Genomic DNA, 25781 nt, shown 5'->3' on the forward strand with positions numbered 1-25781 from the left:
ATGGCATAATATACTCTGGGTGCCTTATTTGTTGTTATGCTAACATGCATGTTTGTATAGTCAATAAGTCTGACCCTTTCAGAACATTTTTACTAGAATTAGAAATGAGAAAAGAAAGGATAAATGTTGAAGATGTCCTCAGAATAATGGAAGAATCCTGAGGCAAAAGTGTCACTTGAAATTGAGGTAAATAGGGTAGGACTGGGTTAACAATAAATGAAAATCATATGCACAGTGATCCATAGACTTCAGCAGTCATCTCAAGAGTATTTAGCAAAAAAAAAAAAGAAAGGTAAATTTTGCTCTGTGATTTCCACACAGTATTGCTAATAAAAAAGAGAAAAGCAAATCTCAACATTATTCTAAATTATACACTTAATGCATTTTGATTAAACACTTCCACATGCTTATTATAAACCACTAATGTGTCTCACATTGAGATTTCCTTCTGTGAGTGACACCTCAATGATTTATAAGACCACTTTATGAGAAGAAAGTAGAAGGAATATATGTCTTTGGCTTCCTTTGCTATAGACATATGGATAATAATTTAATATTGTTGAAATGTACTGTAGATAGATATCATCACTTTTGTGTTCTAGGATTCTCAGGGAGACAGCTTACAGAAACTTTTTTTTCTCAATGAGATTATGATGCAAATGTGAACAGAGTAAAACCTTGTTCACCATTTAGTTTTATACATTCCAAATCTTAAATATTGAAGTCATATTAAAAAGATAACTCCTTCCCTTTATTTTATGTATGGTGAAATACATAATCAATGGCCTTAGAGTGTTAATTTATAACAGCCGTACCTATGGAATTAGAATATAGGATTTTTGCCATTCATTCAAGACTGGTCCAAACCAGAGTCAAATTCCGTTAAAGAGAAATACAATTTGGAAGCGATGTTACCATCCTTTGCCCTGCTCTAGATTCATGGAAAAGTATTTATCAGTATTAAATTTTGGTGGAAAATTGAACATATATTTAGAGACAGATCAGCTAGCCTACAAGACTACAAATTGGATAGAAAAATTCATATTAACTATTAATCTATAAAGTTCAATTCCTGTAGAATTGAAGCAGGTAGAAAAGAGGAAACTACTCAAAGAGTAAATTTATGAGTGACAGTGAGAATTACAAGCAGTAATTCTGCACCAGCCAGCTGCTTTTTCTCTGAGATTGTATGTCCAAGTGGTTGTTAGAGAGGTTTATGGTCTCACCTGCAGGATGAACCTACATACTTGAGGAAGAAACAGTAGATTTCTGTTTTCTCCTATGGGAATGATACAACTATCAAGGGCTTAATAATAAACAGGCAGCTTTCCCTCAAGATCCCAACTTATTTAGGAAAAACTGGCATAAAAAATGTTTCCTCTCAAAAGGAAAGAAAGGAACAAAGTGGTCAACTTCTCTCTCTATAAAAATCTGGTCATAGGGAAGTAAATTTGAGAATACTGATAAAGACTATGTTTAGATGTACTTTTCCTGAATCAGATGAAGTTTATCAATGATACATTACATGGAGATCATTAGGAAGAATAAATGAGGAACTACTTTTGAGAGATAGTAATTAGGAATTATTCAGTCTTATTTCTTCACACTCATATTTATTGTCAATTTATCGAGAAAATTATTATTCAACAAAGGTCTTGTTGGCCAACTTTACCTCAATATTTGGCATGTAGTCATTAGGGTTTCTCAATAAACTAGCCTGTGTGAAATTAGATAATATCTATAATGGAACTGAACAATATTTTAGGTACACTTGATATTACAGTTGAAGCCATTTAGCTGTGTCCAATACTTTAATTTGAAAGGAAGTAGATCAGTTATGTACAAATTTCAGTGCAAGGAGAAGCAGTCATCATAAGAATGCAAATGTAAATGGATTTCTGATATCTTGAAATATGTAGCCAGTTCTAGTCATATAAACACAAAAGTTCTCCATACTCACTTCTCTACCATCTTGTACTTATAAGGTGAAACATTTTAACCAGAAACAGAAGTTTCTTCAAAATTTCAACTTGAATATAAGCCGAAATAACAGATGGTTCAAAATTTTCATTTGACTATAGGCATAAAAAGTAGTTTCAGGGTTGAGAGTTTGGCCTAGTGGAAGAGTGCTTGCCTAGGTTTCATTAAGCCCTACATTCAAGTCCTTGGTATCACATACACAAAAAAACCTGGAAGTGATGCTGTGGCTCAAGTGATCACCAGCCTTGGGAAAACTCACGGGCAGTGCCCGGGCCTAAAGTTCAAGACCAAGGACCAGCAAACAAACACACAAACAATAAAAGAGGTAGTCCCAGGAATTAAAACTGCAGTGAATGGTGGAATGATATTAAGAGATAGATATATATGCAAAGAAAAAAATTGTTGTAACTTTAAGAAAATTATGTAGCAAAATATATGAAAAAATATTTAGCACTATATAGGAATGCAGAAGACCTCTTCCAAAAAGCTGAGCTATTCCCATGTATATATGTTGAGGAAAATGAGGAATAGAACATTAAAAAAAACATGCTTTTTGAAAGAAAGAAATTATTTACAGATATTAAAAAGAGGAACATGTGCTGAATTTGAATAAAAACACTGAAATCATGAAATGAATTCAATAAAAGTAATTATATGTAAAAAAGGAAAAAAAAAACAGATATTTGAAGTTAGATAGGGAAAGGAGAAAAACAAGATAAGGAATGGGATGTGGGGAGGACAATGGGGACCAAGACACGAGAAAGGGTATCAATGTATGTGAAGTAATGGACCTTCTATCTGGTGAATATAATATAACCCTTGTATTAATTGCAATAAAAATATATGAAAAAAATAATGTAGCTTACAGAGCTAGTAATAATGAAAGTAGGTGAATAAGAAGATAAGCCTAAATAACATTTAGGTTAACATTTTCAAATAAACAATGCATTGTTTTAATTCACTTGTGAATTAAAGTATGTGTGTTGGTCATAGGGCCTGAATATTGGCTTTGCTCAAAGCCAGCACTTTTATCTCTTGAGACGTAGTTCCACTTCCATCTTCTTAGGAGGATAAAAGTCTCACTTTTCTTCCTGAATTATCTTTGAACAGCAATTCTCACATCTCACCCTCTTGAATAGGTAGGATAACAGGCATGAGTCACTGGTACCAGGCTAATAATACATTTTATTTTTGAGAATGGGTACTGATTTCTGATGACTTGTGGTTATCTTTACTTATCAAGGAATTAACATGTATGAATAAATAATAAATGATTAAAATACTAATCCACAGCCAAGGAATCCCCTTTTAAGAATTTATAATCACTAGGCTCAACCTGTTTTGGCAAAATTAAGATCCTGCAATCAATGGTATTCACTTGCTTACTGTGAATAAAGCAAATATACAATCCAAATTTAACCTTACTTTTAAAGACACATAAGACAATTTCCCAATATGTTCTGTCTATTTAAAAAAAACTTTATGATGGTAAATAAAACCTGGAAAATTCCTTCTTAGATTTTACCACCTGAAAACGCAGCTGTTAGCTGCCACTATTGCAGTCTCACAACTCCAAACTCACGTGCAAGCCTCATCAAGGGCAGACATTTCTAATTGATTCCAGAAGTATTTCTTTTGCTTAGATCAGGAGGCAAGGGAAGAATAATGAGAAGCTTTTCAGAGGGAATTGGGGGTTCGGGTGTTGAGGGGAGAGAGAAAGGGGAGCTTTTAAAATCTCAGGCTTGGCCAGCAATGCACAGCAATTTTATGGTCAATTGGCAAGAGCATCTGGAACCAAGCATTCTGGCCTCATAGTTGATGGTAGTGAAACCAGCTTACAGGCAATAGCAACCCAGTAATGAGTCCCTGTCATGTACTGGTAGAAACCACGTTGACAGTCTGCCAAATATCCCTGTGTCTTCTAAATGATAGGATTCTCTTCAGAACCTATATCTAGTGTATGAAATCCTGTCTAGTGTGAATCTAAATTGGCTAAGACATAATAAAAAGAAAAGGGTGTTCAATTCTCAGTGTTCTGACAAGGCTTTCTATCACAAGTCTGAGTTTTAAGTTGGGAATCTCTTTTTCAAATTCAGTGGAGCATCTTGGTAGTGCATGAAGAATGTTGGATGCTAAGGTCCATAAACTATTACACACTCACCACAAAGAGGCAAAATGTGATTCTCTGATTTTTCAAGACAAGTGATAAGGGGGAAAAGATGTGGGGTAGAGCAAGATTTCTCCTTTAAATACTAAGCAGAAAACCAAGAGTGAGATGGGAATAATTTCTCATGAGTAATTGATATTTACTTAAAGATTATGCAATTCACTCTGCTGGCACTGCCAGATACTATGTATCCACAAATAAGTCCGTTAGTAGGGAAGCATGGAAAAACATAGATGTGTGTCCTGAGAGTGGAAACTAGTGGTTTTCAGCTGAACAGGGAGTCATGCGCAAAATGAGACTTCTAACATTCCAAAATATATTTTTAGCCAAAGTCTGCAATCAATAGGTGTGCTATTCATTTGAGAACTCACTCAAAATTCTAAGATTTGTGGCATTAAAACAAATCAATGAGTTTGTGCTTTTAATTTATCCCCTTGGCAGAGAATCCTGTTCCTTTTTTTTTCTCTTAAGTATGAAAGGAGTAGAGATTGGTTGGCCACAGCTGTCAAGTTCTGTTTTAAGGCAAAAGTATAAAAGGGGTGGGCTTACAGTTTCACACCTGTCATCTCAGCTACTTGAAATACTTAAGTAGGAGAGTCCAAGTCAGACTCTGGTTCCTCCCTGCTCTGGAACAAATAAAAGGAAAAAAATCTGAAATTGTGTCCAAAAATTACTGTGCCTATTGTGCAAATAATAAGGTCCTTGAGTTTCAACTTTAGGGAAAGAAAAAAGAAAGAAAGAAAGAAAGAAGGAGAAAGTGAAAGAAAGAGAAAAGAGAGGGAGAGGAAGGGAAGGAAAGAAGGAAGAAGGGAACGAAAGAAGGAGGGAGGGAGCAAAGAATGGAAAGAGGTTAGGGGAGAGAGAGGTAAAAATGTAAAACAAAATAAAAAAGGTTTAATCTGAAAAAAATAAATCACTTAAAAATAAAACTGAGAACATGGAAGAAAGACAGCCTCTTCAACAAGTAGTGCTGGCAGAATTGGTTAAGCACCAGCAGAAAACTAAAGTTGGACCCTTCTATGACACCCAGCACCAGGGTTAATTCCAAATGGATCAAAGACCTCGAGGTAAAAGCAGATACCCTGAAAACTACAAGAAGGAGTTACACTAGGACTCCTTGGCACAGGTCCAAACTTTCTTAATAAGGACCCAGAAACATAACAAATCAGAGAAAGGCTGGATAACGGGGACTGCATTAAACTTCAGAGCTTCTGTGTGGCAAAGACATAGCAAACTAAATAGAAAGTCTACAGAGTGGGAGAAGATCTTCACTAACCACACAACAAACAAAGGCCTCATATCTAAAATATATCAACAGCTCAAAAAATTAAATCACTCCCAAACTAATCTCCAAAGAAACAACCATCCCATTATAAGACCGGCCAAAGACTTAAAGAGAGTCTTCTCTGAAGAAGAAATAAGAATGGCCTATAGACACATGAAGAAATGCTTGACATCTCTGTCCATAAAAGAAAAATGCAAATCAAAACAACTCTAAGATCCCACCTCACTCCAGTTAGAATGGCCAGGATCAAGAAATCCAGTAACAACGGATGCTGGAGGGTATGTGGCCAGGAGGGATCACTACTACACTGTTGGTGGGAGTGCAAACTTGTTCAACCACTATGGAAAACAGTATGGCAGTTTCTCAAAAGACTAAACATAGAGCTCCCCTATGACCCAGCAATTCCACTACTTGGCATTTACCCAATTGTCCAGAAACAAGGACATACTAAATCCACTAGCACAACGATGTTCATTGCAGCACTATTTACCATAGCAAAGATATGGAGCCAACCCAGGAGCCCCTCAGTAGATGATTGGATCAAGAAGATGTAGTACTTATACACAATGGAATTCTATGATGCCATACACAATGGAATTCTATGATGCCATCAGCATGACATCACCTCATTTGTAAGGAAATGGAAAGACAGAAAAAGTCATATTAAGTGAAGTAAGCCAGACCCAAAGGAATATAGGCTCAATGCTTTCCCTCATTTGTAATAATTAGTAAAATCGTGGGAGTCTCCTTGCAGAGGTTTATAATAGCACAAAACCTAGAATCATAAGGTCATATAGGATGAGACTAAATGAAAGGAACTCTAGGATAGGGAAACAAGAGCTTTAAAATGTGTGATTGCTATTCTTAAAATACATTATTTCTCTTCTTTTGTTGCCCTTTGGTTAATCTCATATTTTTGCTATACATGACTGTGTTTCCTGGTATATTGTATATTCATTTGATCATTTCAAATAGGAAAAAGGAAGGGGAAAACATATGATTGGGAGGGAGTAGGGCAAGGGAATTGGAGAAAAAACATGAGAAGGGGTATCTGTGTGAGAAGTATCGCACTCTCTGGTGAATGTAAATGTAAATCTTCTATACATTATAATAAAATTAAAATAATAAAATTAAGCTGAATGTAGGGTTTTTTGTTTGGTTTTAGTTTTGTTTGTTTGTGACAGTCCCATGATTTGAGGTCTTCCTGCCATGGATGGATCTGATTTACAGATCTCATCTTCCTCATTAGATATGATTGCAAGAATGAGTCACTGACCCCTGGCTCTTGATGTACTTTTGAATGCAAAAATGTCCTTAAATCTCTATCACTTATCATAAACTAATGGTTTATCATTTTATCATATATATGTATATATATGGTTTTGCTTAGATTATATAAAATAATAAAATTCAGGAAATGTGCTGGTTACTGAACTTTATTCATGAATTATTGTAAAGTAACTGCACTCAAAGAATCTCTGTGCTCATATTTTTAAAGTAAGGGCTCAAGGGTGAGGGGAATAATGGATAAGAATGTAAGCAACACTCAGGTCTTTCCATTTTTAACAGTCTTATGATGATGCATAGAAAACTCCCATCAATTGATGTTCCTTAATATTTTATTGCATATGAAATATTTTAAAATCCTACACATAGGCCAATGAATTTCAGGACATTTCATATGATCACTTTCAATTTCCTGAGTCAAAATGAAACTCAATTTCTTCTCACCATGCAGAAATTCAGTCTAATATTGCCTTATTTACGTAGTATTTTCTTGTTCATGGAAAGCAAAGGCAATTGCTTTTTGAAACAAAGAAAATATATGGAGAATGTTTTAAAAGAAGCCACATATAAATCACCTCAAATGGCTTGTTTCACAATAGCTTACGGCACAACTCTGTATGTCAGTTATTTTATACCCAGCTTTATAGAGTAATGTGTAACATAATGTCATAATATCTGTAATGTTAAATGTTTATTTATTGTATGTGATAACATGACATACTTTAAGAAATATATCATCAGATAAGAAATATGATAGTTTACCATCATAAATGAGAGTGAAGAATTTGTCTTTTTTTAAGCCTCAGCATACTTAAGTTAGAGGTACAGGACGGAGAATAATGGCAAACTTTCCTAAAACTGACATTAGAAAATCTCAGAGGATTTGCTAATAATCCTGGATTTTGTGCATTTTATGATGTACTCTAGAAATTGACTTGTTTTCTAAAATTAAAAATATACTCCATATAACATAACCTGTTATATTACATGAAGTTACAACTCTCTTGATACATCTGGGATTCTTATCTGAAGTGGAATGGCTTATAGTCACCTATAAATGTCTATTGTACAAGTAAACTCACATGTAGCCCTCTGTGCCTGCTTCACCTTAGTTCTGCTAGTTGGATTTGGTTACTTAAATCATTCAAACAGAAAGTTACATCTCACTTGATAGGGACCCTGGGAAAGATATTGCACACAGACCACTGCTCCCCGTGACTGTCTCTGAAAGGTGGTAGCTCAACTGACTGTTTCTTAGTGATACATTCATAGATTTCTTTTCAACAGTAATTACAAAACTCTAAACATGGAACTTTATCTGAAAAAAACTTTACAGTTATATTAATACATCATTAGTAGCAGATAGAGTGTTCCTATAAGTCAATACATAAACATCTCAAGTGATTTTCAAGCAGTTCCAAATGAATTGACTGAATAATAGTAGATGCTGCAGAATGTTCAAATGGTACATTAAAAAAAAAAAGATTAAGTCGGGGCCGGGAGTTTGGCCTAGTGGTAGAGTACTTGCCTAGCATGCACGAAGTCCTGGGTTCAATTCCTCGGTACTACATACATAGAAAAAAGCCAGAAATAGTTCTGAGGCTCAAGTGGTAGAGCTCTAGCCTTGAGAAAGTCCAAAGACAGTGCTCAGGCCCTGAGCTCACAGCCAGGATGGGTAAAAAAAAAAAAAAAAGATTAAGTCAAGCCCAGCAAAATAAACACCAAGAAATGGGTACTTGAAGGGGGAAGGCAAGGAGATAGAGGTACGTAATGAAGAGGGGGAGGGGGGGAAATGAAGCCAAGAATTCACTGTATGTTGTATCCAAAAAAAAAATCAAGAAATTCAAGGGAAGACATGGATCAAAGGCAATGAGATTGTTGTATAAGGGTGACACTGATCAAGACGCATTTTATGAATATTCTGCTTTGGTGCATGACAACTCCCTTGTACAACTACTCAAAATAATAAAAAATGTTCATTATATATGTTCATATATGTTCATTAAAGAATACCACATTTATGACAAAGACAAAAATGTGAAAACACATAATCATGACACTACTACTAAATTATTGCTCTGTTTGGTGACCATTTACTTCCTCAGCATTGAATAATTAATTCTATATAGAATACAAAGCAAAGAGCTTGTCAGTAAAAGTGGATAAACAGAATGCATAAAATTGATTTTGGAAATATACCACCCATTCCTAGCTTTTCCTTCTTTCCTATCTTCGTTCATGGTAGTTCTGTTGTTTTCTTCCTCAGTTTAAGCAAAAGCCTTCAATTCATCAGCATCGCAAACCTTCTCTGTTCTTTTAACTCATTCCAAACTTATGTATTGGAAAACTTGTCTCTTCTACCTTAAAATTACCCTTGAGTCTGATCATCTCCCAAGCTTCCCATGTCCCCACACAGTCTTTGTGCATTCTCTTGTCACTCCCCATTCATCTGTCTTCCCTCTCCTTCCTACTTCTCACCAAAAAGATTGTCTTAATATCTGTCATTTCCCTTGCTCAAATTACTTAGGGTCTTTTTGCTTCTTTTCTAGCAAAAATAAGGATAACCACATTAACTCCTAATTCCTGTGAGCTGAGCCCCATCGTGGCTGACGACTTGGCTATTAGGTTGTAGTTCGCTCATTCTAGTGAAGCTGTGCTTCACTAGACCCAAGTGGGCATACTATCTTTCATACATTTGCACCCAGTCTTCTCTTTGCTTATTCTTTTCCAGGAATCCACATGAGTTTCATTTATTATTTGATCTTAATTGAACTTCTATCAGCCTTCTCTGCCTACAGTTCCTGTTTATTTTATTTTTCTTGTAATTTGGCATTATCATATTTTGTCTCCTATAACAATGATTTATTTTTCTTTGAAGTACTTACTATTCCTTTGTGAGTATATATACGCTTGTATGAACTGGTACACACACACAGACATATATATATGTATGTATATGTATATACATATATATATACTGGAACATATATATATATGTATATATATATATATATATACCGGTACATCTTTATACTCATATGTGTATATACACAGATATTTACAATTAATTCAATTATTGTCCACTCTCCTCAACTCTGATTTAAAATAGGGTGGCTTTATAGTCCCGACTTCTGCTATCTATGATCTGCATCAGTTTAATTGAGCGTGATCTGAATCTTACTTCTAGCAAACAGAATAAGGCAAATGTGAAGACCTTGTAAATGGCATTAAGGTTATGGTTTACACTGATTTAGTAAAATGAAAGATTATACTGAATATTGATTTAATCAGGTGAAGTCATTAAAAGAGGAGTTAAGACCCCTGCATGAAGAGCTTTGCATTTATTTTTGAGGAAAGAACGTCCATGTTTCTGAAGCAAACAGGGTAAGTAACTACAAGACACTACCCACATGCTGGTGAGGGGGATGGTCTCCAGTCAAAAAACAGCAAGAATAGGTTCTTAGGTCAATCAGCTGAGAGGAAATACATTCTATCAATAATTCAGAGGAGATAGGCAGTAGATTTCTATCATGTTGAGCCTCCAGGTGCATACACTGTATGGCCAATACGTTAAATAAAGCCTCTGAAACAAGAGCAGAGGATCAAGCTAAACTTTTCATGTCTGGCCACCTGACCCAGAGAACCTGTTAGATTTAAAAAGACAATGTGTCATTTCAAAATAGATTCTTGATGGTTTGTTATGTGCCAATAGAATATAATTAATTACTAATTAAAATCTGACCTTCACACCAGTAATACCATTTGGAGGAATGAGCATTGACTAGGCATTGGATAAGCTTTTGCTAGCCATTGAATGCACAAGCAAACTGGCCCTCTCTTAGGTGGACATTTTTGTGTGTGTATGTGTCCCAATCCTAGGGCTTAAACTCAAGGCCTAAGCTCTGTCTCTGAGCTTTCATGATCAATGACGGCACTTACCACTTGAGCCACAGCTCCACTTCATGCTTTTTAGTAATGAATTGGAAGTAAGATTTTCACAGACTTTCCTACCTGCTTGGGCTTGCAGAACTAGGCTTCCCTGTAGCTATAATCACATACCTGAGTCACCAATGCCTGATGTGGACATTTTCTTATGCTGGTGTTTTGGGATTTATCACCTAGATATCTCATGACCCCCCAGAATCAAGGCCACACCCAAACTTCTAACTCCTTACTGTATTTTCCTTTGTCTGTTCCTGGTAAAATTCTCTGTATTTTTAGTGTACAATTTCAGCAAACATATAACAAATCATTGTTATATTTAGAATTAATGTGCTATCTTTCCATAATTTAAACTAAAAAATTCAAATCATATCTTATAATCTGAGTTCTAACTTTAATGTTATAATGCTTTCTTTTGGAATCAATTCCCATCATTCAGCATTTGCAAACATATTCTCAGGTAGATATTTTCATTGCTTTTAATGACCTGGTTCTTAAGATATTATTATTACATTTTGCCAAACCTGGGCCTTGAATTCAAGGCCTGAGCACTGTCCTTGGACTTTTTCAAGGTCAGCATCTTACCATTTCAGCCACAACACCACTTCTAGCTATTTTCTATGTATGTGGTACCAAGGAATTGAACCTGGGTCTTCATGTATGCTAGGAAAGCCCTCCATCACTAGGTCAAACTCCCGGCCCCCATCAAGACGCTATTTTAAATTTCTTCATATATTTTTGTACATATCAGAATATGTAATTATTACTAGTACTATGTATATGTTAGAAACTCCAAAGAATATTAAACAATAAAAATTATAGTTGGACATGATGAATTAAATAGGACTCTAAATAGTGAGAACAAAGAAGGATATTCTTAGGAGAGGGTCACAAGGGCTCAATTTCTATATTCTTGTGATCACATAAAATGATGATTATCCAAAAGAACTCCAAGAAGTGGAAATGAGGTGTTATATAGTACTATTTGCCATCATTTTTTTTGTTTTTGTTCATTTTTATTGTGATTTTTGGTTTCAGTACCATTTGTTTGTATATAAGTGGATTTGATTTGGGAGGGGAAGAAGTACAGAAATGGTGGGCCACAGAGTAAACTAATTCAGAACATGAGATCAGTCACAAGTTGATCTTCAGGGAAAAATTACGTGTATGTAAGTAAGCAAACATGAAATTTTGTTTCTGTAAGAAGCAGGTGAATCAGAAAATGAAGATTCTTCTGTAAGGAGTTTGGAAGAAGAAATCAGATTTTAGCAGAGATATGTACAGAGGCGGTCAATATGTTTGTTGACCTGGTCAAAGGGGCACAAAGGCACAAGCTGATCAAGTCACACATTACATAGACAACTGTGAATTTTAAACAAATTGCATTGTCTGCAAACAGAACATTCTTCCCCATCTTCCTCAGTATTCTTCTGAGTGACATCTAAAAGGAATACATTCTCCACATGCAGATTACAGGATCAATTCCAATTATAATTTATATTTTCAACCCATAATAGTCACTACCTCAAAGCAGTTTTGTTACAGAAATGAAGAGTACTTTAAGGTTGAGACAAAAAGAGATTAAGAGAGAGAGAAAAAGAAAGAGAAATTAAAACTGTAAACATTCCTAGTATTATGTACTTTCAATATTCATATTTTAGTGTATACTTGTATTTTAATATTTATGCTTTATAATATATTGTAATTTTTATATTTTATATTTTACTGTATATTTCCATGCAGATGGATGTAGTTTGCCTAACATAATAAAACAGTGTAATACAAAACCTCTGAGTAGCACTCTAGATAAGTAGAGAAGTTATAGAACAGCAAGTTGATGTTACCAACATGTACAATGTTGATTTTATAAGAGAAAGGAGTCTGCGTGCTTTACAGACTCTGGTTACAATGATAGCCTCAAAGGAAAAGTAAGAGAACATCATTTGCTTACACAAGCCTGAGCACCCTTGGTCAGTCAACCTTAACACAGGGTGAATGGAAACCTGAGGCTATGCTTCAAGTGGCTACTAGTATGTGGAAAATAACAATTTTATTATAACTACAACAGGCAGAAAGGTTCTTCATGAAAATTCCCAGAAATACAACGGCAAAGAGAACTCAGATTGGAAATGTATAATTATATATCAAAGAATTGGCTATTTGTGGTGACATTTTAAACATAGAAACGATAAAAGAAGCAGGGAAGAGGCTCTACTTAATCAGTAAAGATGCTAATGACATGCTTGCCGGAGTTTTGCTTTATGGACACTGAAGACTTGCTCATTCATGGTAACCACAGGGAATTCAACAAGTTCACTTTAATTATAATGAATTTACCCTAGTATCATGAACCATGGTAACTGGAATATAAATTCCAGTTACACTGTTTCCTATGTTGTCTTCACCTTTTTTCCAACAAATTTACGCATCAGACAGATTTGCATTACGCTTATGAAATACCTGGATCTGGGTATACTTATTTACAATGGTTAATTTTGCTAACAGTTTTGGAGCTTCACGTGCTTGATACCAGTAAGAGCTCAGCTCCATCAAGGACCTCATGACAAGTAACAGGACAACTGACAGATCATCTGTAAGGGAAGAGATCATACACCACACAGGAAGCCAAAGAAATGGGAACGTGGGTCAGGAGAACTCATCTATTAAATTCTCTTACAAGAAGTAAAACAGGGGCCAGGAATTTGGCCTAATGGTAGAGTGCTTGCCTCGCACGCACGAGGACCCAGGGTTGATTCCTCAGTACCACATACATAGAAAAAGGCAGAAGTAGTGCTGTGGTGTAAGTGGTAGAGTGCTAGCCTTGAGAAAACCCAAGGACAGAGCCAGGCCCTGAATTCAGTCCTCAGGACTGGCACACAAAAAATAAATAAATAAATATAAAATATTTAAAACAGTTCTGTAAAAACTACTTTAACCTCTTGCAAGGACATGTTCACAGCTCCCATTAGACTTAAATAGTCAATATTGCCAGGATTCAAATTAAACTTCTAAAGCATGAATAGAAAATAACTGACATCCAAACCATAGTATCATTGGAAAAGATAACTTAGATGTTTTACAAGAACACTTTCTCAGGGTACAGAAGCAGTTCAAAAACAGAGCATTTGGCCAGGAGTTTGGCCTAGTAGTAGAGTGGTTGCCTCGTATGCACCAAGACCCGGGTTCGATTCCTTGGTACCACATACATGGAAAAAGATGGAAGTGGTACTGTGGCTCAAGTGGTAAAACCCTAGCCTTGAGAAAGTCCAAGGACAGTGCTCAGGCCCTCAACTCAAGCCCCAGGACTGGCAAAAAACAAACAAAACAAAACAAACAACAACTACAAGCAACAACAACAACGAAAACAGAGCATTTGCCTAGCCTGCACAAGGCCAAGGATTCAATTCTTACTACCACTGCAATCACAGGAAATGCTTGCTTTTGGAATTAAAATGGAAGCCACTTTTATAGGTTTATATTTCTTAATCAACTTTTGCTGTTTTATATATTCACTTCTCATCTGGAGCTTTTGAGGTAGTTCAGTATTGCTATCAACACACCGAAGAAACTAATAGTGGATGATTAATGATTACAGTGTGTGATTTTTTTTTTACCCTAACTTGTTTCCTTCCTCTGAATTCTCATTTCAACATTATTTATAGCCCTTAATATTCTTGTAGAGAATATACAAGATGGATTTGGTATGAAGATGAAAAAGAAAAAAACAAATGAGATATCAGAACATTACACGAGTATGTCAAAGTATGTCAACTTTTATTTTATCTATTTTGTAGCTGAATAAACAGAGTACTTAGGTATCATAAGGTGCCAGACTAAGAATTCATAACTAATGCTTTCTTCAATATCACAACTTTCATCATTTTATTCTAAATCAACAGCAGCAACAATAATAAGAGCATATCATATCCTTACTGAACACTTGCTATGTGGAAGTAACTATGTTTATTTCTTTTTTATTTTTAGGCCAAAGAAGTACAAAATTTATTTTTTGAGGCTTTTATGTTATCTGTTTTATTGAATATAAAAGAAGCTTTATTTCTCAAATGAGTAGCCTCCTGCATTCCTCAAATGTTACAGAGCTGATACTATTTCTTCCATGACAGATGAGGAATACAGGGCCAATTTTTAAGTGGTTAGGAACCCATACCAAGAAAGTTCTCTGTGCATCAAGAACCCGTTCTAATTAAAGACATGAAAGAAAATACCCCATGTGATGAGTGTGCCATCAGATACATGTGGTAGTTCACCTCCCTCCTCCAGATGGAAATATAAAAATGTAGATAAAGTTAGCTTTGGTTTTAAACATTTGGAAATATTCTTAGACAAAGACATCATCTTTGGGGCTCATTTGATGAGAGGATGGTAGAGGGTAGTACAGTGTGTCCAACTGCAGAATCTTAAGAGCTATTGTTGTTTGGTTCATCTTATTTAATTAGTAGGTACTATGTTGTTATTTGGCTTATCTTATTTAATTAGTAGGTGATTGTAAGCTATGGCCTTTGAAATCACGGTGCTCGAATCATATTCCTTCCTTGAGAATATACATTATTTTGTATTTAGTTAGTTTTTTTTAAGGTCTGTATATTTCACAAGAATTTGTTAAATAAATACAATTTCTGCTTCTCCCTTTCACATATTGGCTATAATTTCAAGACATGAGGTATTTCTACAGATTGTAAACTTCAATGCCTACTTATATGCAAAGTGTATTAGATTTCATGGTATCCAAATTACGATATTAAAATTTTATGCATCATCATTTAGACTCATAAAAATGTCTTAGTGAGAAATATATTGTTAGGGTTAAGAAACTTTAATCCTTCATTTAATAAATGAATCTCCTCCTCTTCCTCTCTTTCCTTTATCTTTTTCTTTTTTTTTTGTAATTTGTTTTGTCAGTCATGGGGCTTGAACTCTGGGCTTGGGCGCCATCCCTGAGCTCTTCGGCTCAAGGCTACCACACTAACACTTGAGCCACAGTGTCCCTTCCCATTTTCTGATGAACTGGAGATGAAAGTCTCAGGGACTTTAGTGTCCAGGCTGGCTTTGAACTGCGATCCTCAAATCTCAGCCTACTGAATAGCTACAATTACTGGCATAAGCCACCATATCTGGATTCTTCCTTTCTTTTAAATATATGTGAGCTTTCTTTCCCATGAGAAATTATGTACTAGGTTCCATTTGAATTCATAGTTATACACATAGATATAATAAAACACATTTATACCTTTACAAGCAATATGTTTCCCTCTAAGTTTTAATATTTACATTAATTTGGGATAGTATGCTCTTCATATCATCCTGTATTGTGTTTTATTTTACATATAATACATTATATAAGTATATATAAGTATATATTTTATTCTATTAAAGGAACATAGTTTTCAAGTAGACATCTTTTTATGACTATTAGATCATTCTGTTTTATGGCACTACTACAAATAATGGTGCAAAGAATAATATTGAATATATATCAAGTCACAAATTTTGGGCATGTCATTTCTGTTTTAATTCTTAGAAGAATGCTAAAGTCAATGATATGTGTATTAATAATACTTTACCTATCATCAAATTGCTTTGCAGTAAGTTATTGTAGTTTAAAATCATAGTTAAATGATAGATTGCAATATTACTTCTTCCTCTGATGCTGAGAGAATATTAGCATTGTTTTATGTTTGGATAGACTTTGCTTTTCACATTCTGAACATACTGGTAGCTATTACACATCCAATATAAACAATATAGGTAAAAATTTTAAAACACCCTATAAAAACTTAAGTGGGTAATAATAAAGATTTTTTTGCCAGTTATGGGGCCTGAGCACTGTCTTTGGACTTTTCTCAAGGCTAGAACTCTACCACTTGAGCCACAGCATCACTTCCAGGTTTTTTCTATGTATGTGGTACCAAGGAATCGATCCGTGTCGTGGTGCATGGTAGGCAAGCACTCTACCACTAGGCCAAACTCCTGGCTCCAGTAATAAAGATTATTACTTAAGAGCTGAAATATATACTCAATTTTGAATGTATTATTTGAGAAGTTAAATTTTACTCATTCCCAATGTTTATATCACATGATACATTTTATTTGTATTTTAGACTCATATTTGATTTACTTAAAATTACTAGATTTTATTGCCAGCCCTGGGACTTAAACTCAGGGCCTGAGCATTGTCCTTGGGTTTTCCTCAAGGCCAGCGCTATACCACTTGAGCCACAGCACCACTTCCAGCTTTTTCGATATATGTGGTACCCAGAAATTGAACCTGGGTCTTCATTCATGCCAAGCAAACACTCTACTACTGGGTCAAACTCCTGGCAAAATTACTTTTTGGTAGGTTATTGTCAATGTACCTCATATACAATTTTTACTTCAAAAGCTTTAACAACATCTGAAACAACATAATCTTTGCCAGAAATTGTAAAATCTTCACTTCCTGAAGACTATTTGTGCAGCATAATTTCTTTTTTCATAGGTTTTTATTGTAATTAATAGAAGGGTTACATTATGCTCACCAGATAGAAGGTGCATTACTTCACATACTTTGATATCCTTTCTCATGTCTTTGTCCCCATTTCCTTCCCCCCACACCTGCCCCTCATATTGTTTTGCAGCATAATCTCTTAAGAAATGTTATGTAACATAATTTGTTCGATAATTCCAGTAATAGTCTGATACCACCTCAAATTCAGGGCTAATAAAACTGTGGCTTTGAAGTATTAACTACCTCAAAGTGGTACAAGTACTGGTAAGTTAAATACATAAAATTTTCCAACTAGTACTAATTAAATAATCACTGCATAAGTGAACTATGAAACAGATGATAATCGATGTATAATTACCTCAAGCAGATGTCTTACCTCAAACACAGATGACAAAGAAGGGACAAAAGGCTTCAGGTGACCACATCTGTGCAATGTAAGGAACACTAAACAGCGGAATGTTTCCATAATGTCTGCCTGGGGCCTGAAATCAGATAATATCAACACTCATTAGCTTTAAATATATTACATTATTAGGCCATAATTAGTAACAACAAAATTTTCTTTCAGTTTTATTAAATGTGTAGTATTATAACATATTTGAAAACACGTCCATCTGAAATGATTTAAAAAGTCACTATACCACAACAAGAAAAAGAAATAGAATCTCTTTAAAGAAAATCAATTCTTCTTCAACTTATTTCTGAAAAAAAGCATTGATGAGTTTGAGTAAAACTTATTTTTAGCTAACATATAAAATACTAAGCAGTAAATTTCTAGAATTTAAATTGAGGATGTCTTCATAGATCCAATATCTTTTCCTTTATTCATAAATACTAATCATTAGGACAGCTGATATATTCTCTAGTCTACAGAAATGAAGAGTAGATTAGTATGGCTCCATATCTACTTTACATTATGCACTAGAATCATAATATGCTCATCTTTACTGCCATGTAGAGTACTCTAGATTGACTAAAATAGAAAATTAACAAAAGAATTTCAGTTCTTACCTTTGATCCAGAAGAAATCCAATGGTGGTCAAGGTCAAGATAATGAAGAAAACCCTCAGAAGGAGAGTTAACTGTGACAGGACCTGTCAAACAAACAGATCGATGGATATGCTCTGATTGACTAACATAGTCATGTAAATATTATGCAAATACTCTCCTGCCAAAATAACTATTGGTAAATTCTACTCATTATTCTCACTAGTATCCCTACAGCTTAATTACATCAACTCATATTTATAAATGGAAAAAATGACAACTAGGTGTGACTGCTACTCACATGCACTATATCATCATATTGCAGCCCTCTTGCTCATGACTAAATCCATGGAAGGAGAGACAGAGCTGTTAGAGGTTTTGACATCCTCCAAATCAGAATTTGTTAGGAGAGTTTTATAAAATAAAATCATAAGAGCAGCACATCAGATGCTGAAGAATAGAGGGCAGTGATATCAGTGGAGATGGATGCAGGATGGAGGTATCTGTGGATGTCAGAATGTCGGAGAGAAAATCTGAAGAGTCCTCTTTGGCTATGTCATTATCAACAATGGCTGTTTTGGAGCAGTGAAGTGAAAAACAGATGAAAAATAATATTTTCTTTGTTTTAGGTATAACAGTGCTGTTCATGCGTAAACTAAGGCTCAGTCAAGGGAAGCATTTTGCCCTAAAAGAAAAATGTTCTCTTCATTGTGTTGCCTCATTTTGATCATTTGGGTAAAATGCCATATGATATGGAAGAATGGTGTGTACCACGTTAAAAAAATCACAGAGTGATTGTGAATGCTCTATGAAAACATAAAATATTGGAGTCCCATAAACTCATCAGCAATAGGCATGGGCAAATCATTTGACATTCCTAAGGTCTGGTTATATGCGGTTCTTTTGAAATAAAGTATGACTTTGGCAAGTATTGACTGAAATACATGATTGAGAAAAGTGCTTGATACATATGAAAGGTTAAAGATGCAAAAAGCAAAAATGAAATGCCTATTCACTTCTTCTAGTAGCAAAAGAAACTAAGACACAGAGTAAATATCTATCTTTTGCTGTAGTTAAGGGAATTTATGACTCTCCAGAAAAAGAAAGAGCTCCTTTTCCCTAAATTGCTTTCTATGTATGGGAAGCATAGTGGAAACCTACTTAATAAAGGAATCCAGCTACCTCATCAACACCCATGTTTGGCTGGTGGCATCTGAGGATTAGGCATGTTTATGATGTTCTTTTTTTAATATATATTTTTATTGTAATTAATAAAAGGGTTACATGATATTTGCCAGATAGAAGGTGCATTAATTAACATACATTGATACCCTTTCACATGTCTCGGTCCCCATTACCCTCCTCTCCCCCCCATCTTGGTTTTCCCCCCTTCCCTATCCAATTTCAAATAACCAAATACAAATAAATCCAATATATCAGATAACCAAGTGAGATACTGTAACAATATGAGATAACTAGGGACAGCAAAAGAGATGAGAGATAACATAGTACATTAAGGACAACAATCATTCATTATATGGCTTTTATTTCAATATCCTGGAGGTCTTTTCAATTAGCTTCATACTATATGGCCTTATGTATCAAGGTTTTGCTCTATTGCAGATCTCTACTAGTAGATCCCAAGGTTTCTACTGATTATGACAAATGAGAGAAACCATTGAACCTAAGTTCCTTTGAGTCTGGCTTACTTCACTTAATATAATTTTTTCTAAGACTTTCCATTTCCTAACAAATGGGGCGATGTCGTTTTTTCTGACAGCAGCATAGAATTCCATTGTGTACAAATACCACAACTTGTTGATCCACTCATCAACTGAGGGACATCTGGGTTGGTTTCATATTTTTGATGTGGTAAATAATGCTGCAATGAACATTGTTGTGTTAGTGGATTTAGTATGCCCTTGTTTCTGGATGGTTGGGTAAATGCCAAGTAGTGGAATTGCTGGGTCATAGGGAAGTTCTATGTTTAGCCTTTTGAGGCACTGCCATACTGCTTTCCATAGTGGTTGAATGAGTTTGCACTCCCACCAACAGTGTAGTAGTGATCCCTCCTGGCCACATCCCCTCCAGCATCTGTTGTCATTTGTTTTCCTGATCCTGGCCATTCTAATTGGAGTGAGGTGGAATCTTAAGAGTTGTTTTGATTTGCATATCTTTTATGACCAGAGACGTTGAGCATTTCTTCATGTGTCTATAGGCCATTTTTGTTTCTTCTTCAGAGAAGACTCTCTTTAAGTCTTTGGCCCATGATGTTCTTCATGCCACCATCTTCAATTTCCGTCATCTTAGGATATATCACCTCCAGTTTTTCAATTATCACAGCAAAATCCCATGACTCATCCTTGAATAATTTTTCTCTTACTGTCTACTTCTAATACATCAGAGATAAATATTGACACCTTATTGAAAGTGTGTCCAGAATACATACCCTGCACTAACATAACACCATTTCCAAAATGATTGTTGAAACTCCTTCCTCCCTTGTCATTCCACTTCTCAAATTATCTATTTATCCACACCTAGTGATCCTTCTGTTTGAAACGGCGTTCCCCAGTGATCCCTAAAAGTTCATTTCATTCAAGTCTCTATGCCACTATCTCTCTACCCTCCCATAATTATCCATTATCATCTTCACTTTTAATGTTGTACTTTTGACATATACCTCCTCATACTTAATCTTTAAGATTTGTTTGTTGCCTGTCTCCTCACTAGAACATTTTATTTGGTTATGATTGTGTGCCAAGCACCCCAAGTTATCTGATACACAGTTATTATCTACCTGTTAACCACCTTACCTTCTCTTTTCACATATTTGAATATTAATTTATTCTAAAATTGTTTGACTTTAAGGAAAACCAAGAAAAAAATGAAGAATGCACAGCACATTCATTTCATTACAGAATCAATTTTTTTTCATGGAGCTCATTTGCCTGTATAGCATACTTTGACAAGCTACATAAAACACAGACTCAATATTATGTAACCCTTCTATTAATTACAATAAAAAATATATGAAAAAAAGAAAAAAAAACACAGACTCAAACTACTTTACATTCATTCCTGGAATACATGTGTATGATTCCAGCATCATGGTGACTATGAATTTAATGAAAGAACAACAGGAATACCAGACCCCCTGTTCTCAAACTTGTAAGACCCTGTCCTGTCTCCAATAGGGTGACGTCAACTCCCTCAGGTAAAGGGGCCTTTCCAGTTTCAGATGGTCAACTGAGTCATGCTGTCCACAAATTCTAGCTTGGCTCCATGTCCTGTCTCTGTGAGCTGGCTCTACCCAGCATGCTGATGGCCATGGCCACCTTGGAGAATGGCACCTGCCTCAAAGCTGTGATGGTGATTTGGCAGAAAGGAATCATGTGTTTTAGGAACAGCACCTAAAGAATGCTCTAGCCATGCCCATTCTCTGAATAACATGCTTGAGTTTCTATTATTTGTTTTTATCATATATATATACATACATATGTAATCCTAAACACTTTTTGATATAAGGAATTCGTTTTCACCCTTTAATAGTCCAGATTTGTGTATTGGTATCTCCCTATATTTCCTATTGTGGGAATTACAGTTCAGTTACAGTTCAGATTTCCTACCTAAGAGTATGCAGAAATGCATACACAGCCTCCCTGTAACTTTTTTGTTTTTTGCCTGTTCTAGGGCTTGAATACAGGGCCTGAGTACTGTCCCTGAGATTTCTCAGGGCTAATGCTCTACCATTTGAGCTACAGCACTATTTCCAGCTTTTTCTATGTGTATGATACCAAAGAATAGTACCCAAGGCTCTGTGCATTCTAGGCAAGCACTCTACCACTAGGCCACACTCCCAGCCCCTCTCTGTACCTTTCATTAAATTCCTGATAGAAAATACTTGTGAAAAGCCATTAACTACATGGGAATTCCAGACTTGTATGCCTGATGTCATGTTCCTTAACAATTAAAGAACTTTGTAAAAGTCCTTTCTTCCCCATAGATACAGTAAAGAAAGCCCTATGGATTTGGGAAGAGGGCATTGCCATGCCATCCTGCTATGGAAAAATCTGTTAGTCTGCATTGTTATCATTCCTATTTCCTACTCAAAAATATCACATGTGATATATCTTAAAAGGCCATTAAATTTAAAATACATACATATTAAATATAAAAATGTACACTAGATGTTATAGCTATTTATTGGCTACTATCCTATCACATTAAAAAACAAGTGTGATCCTAACAAGATGAGAAATGAGAACTAGATATGCTCTCTCACTCAAGTAAAACAAGCAATGATAATATATATGAAACTGCTTAACAACTTTTGGAAAGAAAATGAAATCTCCAGAGGCTAAACTCAAAAAAAGAATACATTCCTGATATTAACTAAAGATATCTCATGTGAAGTCTAGATCTTATTTTCCCAGTGGAAAAGGAGAGAATTGACTGTTTAGATTTTGTTTCCTGGGGGTCATGGGGTTTGAACTTGGCCTGAGCTGTCCTTGAAATCTTCAGCTCAATGCTATTGCCGTACCCCTGGGCAAGGGCACTGTCCCAGCTCAAGGTTACTGCCCTACCCTTGAGCGAAGCACCAATTCCCGATTCTCTAGAGGTTAATTTGAGGTAAGAGTCTCAGGTCCTTTTATGCAAGGGCTGGCTTTGATCCTTGATCCTCCGATCTCAGCCTCCTGAGTAGCTAGGATTACAGGCATGAGCCACTCACTGCACCCAGCTATATAGATTTTTTTCTAGTGGATTTATTTAAAACGTCAACATGAAAACAATAGTTATGAAGGTGTAATACCATAATGTTTTACAAAGTCTACATAATAATCATAGTCCAGATTCATATTTGATATTCTCAGAAGCCTTGCTAACAGGTATCATCAAAGTAATCTCTGTCATACAATGAATTATAATACCTTATTAAATATTCCAACTGGTGCCTGATAAAAAGCAACATTACCTCTTCTATTTTCATAGGAGAACATACTATTACAGAACACATTTTTATATATGTGTTCATGTTATCACCCTATGAAATGGAGCTTGGCAGTTGAGGAATTGATTACCCAAACATTACTAAACCAATATCGACCCAAAAGTATGCAGGTCCTATTACTAAACTAAACACTACATATTTAAATATGTGCTGCACCTTTGTGGTGGCCATCAAATCACTTCTTTGACATTATTCATACAGAACTTACACACGTAAAAACAAGTAAGTATTGATCTACTCGGGTATATGCATAAACAGAAAAGGCTGTGGGACCACAGCAGGGCCCCCAGTTACAAGTCAGCCACAACATTTCTATGTGATTATTGGCTACAGTGAATCTGGAAAAAAATATTACTGTTGGATTTTAAACTCTTACTTTGCTCTTAGATGTCCCAGAGACTAGAAAGGCGCGATAGAATTTTGCAAATAAGCAATCTTTCTTCCTAGTTTCACAGCATGTTTTAAGCAAAAGAAAACACATATGGGAAATAAGCAATAGCACCTTTCAAAATTAATTTGGGTTTGGAATGAAGCTGCCTCCAACTCTATAAAATGTATCAACACTGCATAGTTTGCTTTGTCAATATATCTGAGTTTTTCTTAATGCTTTTCACGAAAGTAGAACAATCTTTTGAAGACTAGTCTGTAAAATATATCTGAAATATATTGCATATGTTTTGTTTCTTCTCTCAGGAAAATATGTGCACATATATTTAGACCTTCAAATATCTTAGTGAACTTAATACTAAGAGTATCTGTTTTAAAACAAAAATAAAGGCTCGCATAACCAAAATTGAGTGCATTTCTGAGTTTGATTTTGTGAATTAATATATAGTAATTTAATTATGGGCTTTTGAGATAACAAAACCAGGGTCATTTTACTGTAACTGTAAATTGGACTCAATAGTGGCTTATGTATCAAGAGTTTGGTATATCAAAATATATTGTATTCATAAGTTGATTGGTTAAACTATAACTACTTTGTACAGCTTCTTAAATATAACAAATTTAATTTATATGAATGTGATATGATGATGCAGATGAAGTAGCTTTACTTTCTGATCACTTTATTGTCTAAACTCACTGTGTACATATAGTCTCATCCTATTTTGAATGAAAATATTAATATAATATATTAAGCAATCTCTGGTAGAGATTGGGTGAATTTTTTAGGATAAACAACTTCAGTGAAGTTTCCACACACTCTAGTTTCAGTTTCAGGTCAACAAACTAAACATTAAAAGTAACCTGAAAATTTTCATTTGTACTGAACATATACCATCATTTTTTTTCTTATCATTTAAACCTTGAAATGTCTAGCAGGTAGGGGATTATAACTAATCTGCTGCTGATGAAAAATATTAACAGACATATATATATATATATATGGAAACTTATTCTACAGTTTGCACAATTGCCATCTACAGATTTTGGCATCTACAGATGAAGACATGGAGGACATAAACTCTCTGGAGAAACTGATTATATGAAGTGGTCATATTGGTATTTCTATGTTTACCTATACTAAGCTGACAGTAATGTGGTTCATGTGCTTATTATATAATTTTTCTTCCTGAAATAAATTCTTTTTTTTTTTTGCCAGTCCTGGGCTTGAGTTGAGGGCCTGAGCACTGTCCTTGGACTTTCTCAAGACTAGAGCTCTACTTTTTGCTCCTTAGCACCACTTCTGGCTTTTTTCTATGTATGTGGTACCAAGGAATTGAACCCAGGTCTTTGTGCATGCTAGGCAAGCACTATACCACTAGATCAAACTCCTGATCAGTGAAATAAATTCTTAAGGTTTTTTTTTTTTTTTTCTCTTTGGAGGACAAGTGGAAAACTACTCAAGCATGGGATTGGTTTTGTCATTATTTATAACACATACAGTGAAAAGCAGTCAGTTGTGGGGCTTGAACTCTGGACCTGGGAGCTGTCCCTGAGCTCTTCAGCTCAAGGCTACTTCCCTACACATTAAGCCACAGCCCCACTTCCCATTTTCTAGTGATTAATTGGAGATAAGAGTCTTACATTCTCTAGTGCCCAGGCTGGCTTTGAACCTTGATCCTTAGATCTCAGCCTCCTTAGCAACTAGGATTACAGGCCTGCTCCAATTATTACATTTTTAAGATATTTCTTGGCATATTAGAAACATCTATTTAAAATGTTTCCTGAAAATCATTGGAAGAGAAATTATAGGTCTAGAGGAAAAATGTCCCTGACAATCCATCTCCAAAATAGCCAGTACAAGTAAGGCTGGAGATTTTACTCAAATGTCAGAGCATCAGCCATGAGAAAGCAAGACAAGGAAGCTTGAAGTCTTGAGTTACAATACAAACACAAATGAAAAGAAAAAAGAAAACTTTCCTACCATATTGAAAATCCTGTTTCAAATAGATTTCTTTTTAAAATACTTCAGTGTATAAATCACATGGAAAATGTTGAATTTCAGAGTGAATCATTCCTTCATATAATTACAGAAACTAATTCCATTGGATTTATAGAATAAAATTATTAACAATTTCTCAAAAGTTAGATTTATTTTTTTAAATGAGGTATAATCTTTTAAGTTGCTTCAATAGCTGAAGTTTACTAATTGATAGTTTAATTCCATTTTTAA

The 25781-nt window shown here is 35.1% G+C and overlaps 1 protein-coding gene across 1 annotated transcript in view; it reads right to left on the bottom strand.

The window, feature by feature from the left end:
- Window positions 1-25781, bottom strand: part of Agmo (alkylglycerol monooxygenase) — a 278596-nt gene that overhangs the window by 104385 nt on the left and 148430 nt on the right. The window contains exons 11-12 of the mRNA XM_090332720.1: window positions 18178-18260; window positions 17543-17648 (exon numbers count right to left, since the gene is read on the bottom strand). Of these exons, the coding sequence (XP_090188846.1) occupies window positions 17543-17648; window positions 18178-18260 (189 nt within the window). The remainder of the gene's footprint in view (window positions 1-17542; window positions 17649-18177; window positions 18261-25781) is intronic.

The sequence above is a fragment of the Megascapheus bottae genome, chromosome 5 (assembly GCF_031878675.1).
Source record: "Megascapheus bottae isolate mThoBot1 chromosome 5, mThoBot2.hap1, whole genome shotgun sequence".
Taxonomy (NCBI): Eukaryota; Metazoa; Chordata; class Mammalia; order Rodentia; family Geomyidae; genus Megascapheus; species Megascapheus bottae.